This window comes from Aptenodytes forsteri, unplaced genomic scaffold, assembly GCF_000699145.1.
Source record: "Aptenodytes forsteri isolate BGI_AS27 unplaced genomic scaffold, ASM69914v1 Scaffold422, whole genome shotgun sequence".
Classification (NCBI taxonomy): domain Eukaryota; kingdom Metazoa; phylum Chordata; class Aves; order Sphenisciformes; family Spheniscidae; genus Aptenodytes; species Aptenodytes forsteri.
The window spans coordinates 634,684-637,814 of record NW_008795687.1 but is presented as its reverse complement, the minus strand read 5'-3'; the positions used below and the strand labels follow the sequence as shown (position 1 = coordinate 637,814).

Genomic DNA, 3,131 nt, shown 5'->3' with positions numbered 1-3,131 from the left:
CGAGAGCCGCCTCCGCCCCGGCCCGGCCTGCAGCCGGCCTGCCAGGCGGTGCCTGCGCCCGGTGAGACCCCGGGGCTGGGGGTCGGGGTCGGCTCGGAGAGAGCCTGGGGGGGTCCCCTGGGGCTCCAGGTTGGTTTCCCGGGAGGGGGGGGGGTGGCAGCGGGTGTCGGTGCGGGGTGTCGCAGCTGGTTCTCTGTGCGGCTTCGATCCGGTGGCCCCGAGTCTTGGCATAAAGCTGCGGGATGATCTCAGTCTAACGATAAGCTGTCGGTGTTAATGGCGCGGGTGCATCTCAAAGCTGTTGCGTTAACCGTTTCTTTGCCTCTCTCCTCTTCTGGTGTTTGTCTGTGCAAAGGTCAGATGTTTCCATCGGTCGTGAGGAAGAGTGGAGTCGGGACCTGCTAAGTGCTGATCTGCTTGTGCTCCGGACCATGGACTCATTGAGGGCATCCCAGGTGTGAAAATGTCCAGCAGCAACCGGGAGCTAGTGATTGACTTTGTTGCCTACAAGCTCTCGCAGAAGGGATACAGCTGGAGTCAGCTGGAGGAGGAGGATGAGAACAGGACTGACTTTGCAGCGGAGGAGGCCGAGATGGACGGCGTCCTCAACGGGAGCCCCTCCTGGCATCCACCCGCCAGCCACGTAGTGAACGGAGCCGCCGTGCACCGGAGCAGCCTCGAAGTCCATGAAATCGTTCAAGCAGCCGATGTGAGGCAGGCGCTGAGAGAGGCGGGGGATGAGTTTGAGTTGAGGTACCGGCGGGCTTTCAGCGACCTCACTTCCCAGCTCCACATCACCCCCGGCACGGCGTATCAGAGCTTTGAGCAGGTAGTGAACGAACTCTTCCGCGATGGAGTGAACTGGGGTCGCATCGTGGCTTTCTTCTCCTTCGGAGGAGCCTTGTGTGTGGAGAGCGTTGACAAGGAGATGCGGGTATTGGTGGGACGCATTGTATCTTGGATGACCACGTACTTGACCGACCACCTAGATCCCTGGATCCAGGAGAATGGCGGATGGGTAAGAACTCCTCTCACCGATGGGGATGGCTGCCCGTGTCCTCCCTCGCTCCAGGCCGGCAGTGGTGCCGGTCAAACCGGAGCGCAGCTCCCTGCGATGTTTATGCTAGTCCGTGTCCTAGCCCTTGCACCTTGCAAGGAGATAAAGGGGCGTGTGGCCTTTCCCTCTGTGCTCTTAACACTCTGCCCCAAGAGGGTCAGTCCACCGCGATGACACCAACAGTTTATGCTCAGGTGTGTCCTCCTCCGTCCCTGTTTCTTCTCCTTCTCCCTGGATGTTGTGTAAAAGACCTGTTTTCCCAGAGCCTTTGGAAATCTAATGTCATCCAAGCTTGTTCTTCAAGCGGGAGCCCTTGCTCTCGGGTGTGTTCCTGGTGTCATTTAACAGCGGGGAGTGGAGCTTCCTCCTCTCCAAGCGCACAGTGCTCTGGCGGGCCGGCCTGCGGTCTGCCGGGGTAACAGCTACTTCTTCATTCTGGAGACAGGACTTTGCCTTCTGCCGTGCTCACGGTGAAGCGAATCCCACAGCAGATCTCGGTGGGCGGGTGGGCTGCTGGGCCTCTCTGAGCTGGTGCGGTGGGAGACGGGGCTGAGGTGGGGGCAACCTCTGCGCTGGGGAGCTGCTAAACCTGCAGCTGCTTCTTACTTGGCGGGGAGCAATGCTTCCCAGCTGCCCCAGCAGCAAACCCCAGTAGGCTTTCAGTGGTGAGGTATTAACATGAATAAGCATTTCTTCAGGAAGCATTCTTGAGATGCCGGGTCTGGCTGTGCGGCGCTGCCTGAGACTGCCAGCGGGAAGTATACGACCTACAGATGTCTTGAGTTTTCTTTTTGCTTCTGCATCTTAGTGATTCCCTGCTGGTGTAACCTTTACTGGTGCCCACTGGAAAGAGTTCACGCTGTCAGGCGTTAGCATCTGAACGGTGGGGAATTGCCTGGCTGGCGAGCTAAGGCCTTTCAGCCCTCCTCACCTCGTGGTCCATCACCAGGCCCCCGCGTCTCGAGGAGAGGGCAGGAACCTTTGAGCCCAGCGCTGTGCTCTGCGCCCTCCTGACAGAGGAGAGGCACAGGAGCCCAGCAGAGCTCCCCAGCTCCTTGCGCCCGCGCGAGGCTCACGGTGGGGAATTGCCTGGCTGGCGAGCTAAGGCCTTTCAGCCCTCCTCACCTCGTGGTCCATCACCAGGCCCCCGCGTCTCGAGGAGAGGGCAGGAACCTTTGAGCCCAGCGCTGTGCTCTGCGCCCTCCTGACAGAGGAGAGGCACAGGAGCCCAGCAGAGCTCCCCAGCTCCTTGCGCCTGGCCGCGATGCTGGGAACTCAGGGAGAAGGGGGGGGGTGGGGGGGTGACGCAGGGAGAGGGAGCAGGATCACCCAGGGTGCAGGAATTCCAGGAATGTGGCCGCCTTGGGGCACTGCCTGGGTGGGGCTGCTCAGGCAGAAGAGCTTGGCTTCGATTAATAACCCGGGATCTGCTAGCCATTTCATCAGGCTGTATCTGGCCCATTAGCTCTCTCATCCTGCAGATAACCCTGGCTAAATGCTGAGTTCCTTCCCCCTCCCTCTGGCTTTGGCTTTTAAAGCCACAGATTAGTCTTGGAATTGAGTGATCAAATTGAGGTTTCCAAGCTAGTGTGGCCGTTGCTGTTAGTGACGGATTGGGCTGTATCCTGGAGACCTAGGCGATAATGCAATCTGATTTTTTGTAAATGAACTCTCTGGGGGATTTAGATTAAATCACTGGTGGAAAATCACTGGTCCCTGCTTGCGGGGAATGAAATACCTCCTCCCTCTGTTCCCCACCCCCAACCATCATGGTTAAGACTCTTCAATTTTTTTGTGTCTGTCTGTAAATTCATTGTTTGGAGCAAATATTTGTTCAAAAGATTGCAGAAGCGTCAGGACTCCTCTCTATCTGACCCGCCCACCAGCTCTTGCTTTGAAGATTGCCAAAGTTAGCCGTGTTTCCCACCCAGGGGAGCAGCCTTGCTCTCTTCTTCTAACCTTGAACGGGGCTTCTAACTTCACTGCTCAGGCTGTGCTGCTGCCCGGGCTGTGCCGGTAGCTGAAGGGGAGCTGGACAGGGTGGTAAAGGCCACAGTGGGGGGGGAGCCATCCA

The 3,131-nt window shown here is 58.3% G+C and overlaps 1 protein-coding gene across 1 annotated transcript in view; it reads left to right on the top strand.

Moving 5' to 3' along the window:
* BCL2L1 (BCL2 like 1) overlaps positions 1–3,131 on the top strand; it is a 17,303-nt gene continuing 14,172 nt past the window's right edge. The window contains exons 1-2 of the mRNA XM_009282746.2: positions 1–61; positions 356–1,018. Of these exons, the coding sequence (XP_009281021.1) occupies positions 464–1,018 (555 nt within the window). The 5' untranslated portion in view covers positions 1–61; positions 356–463. The remainder of the gene's footprint in view (positions 62–355; positions 1,019–3,131) is intronic.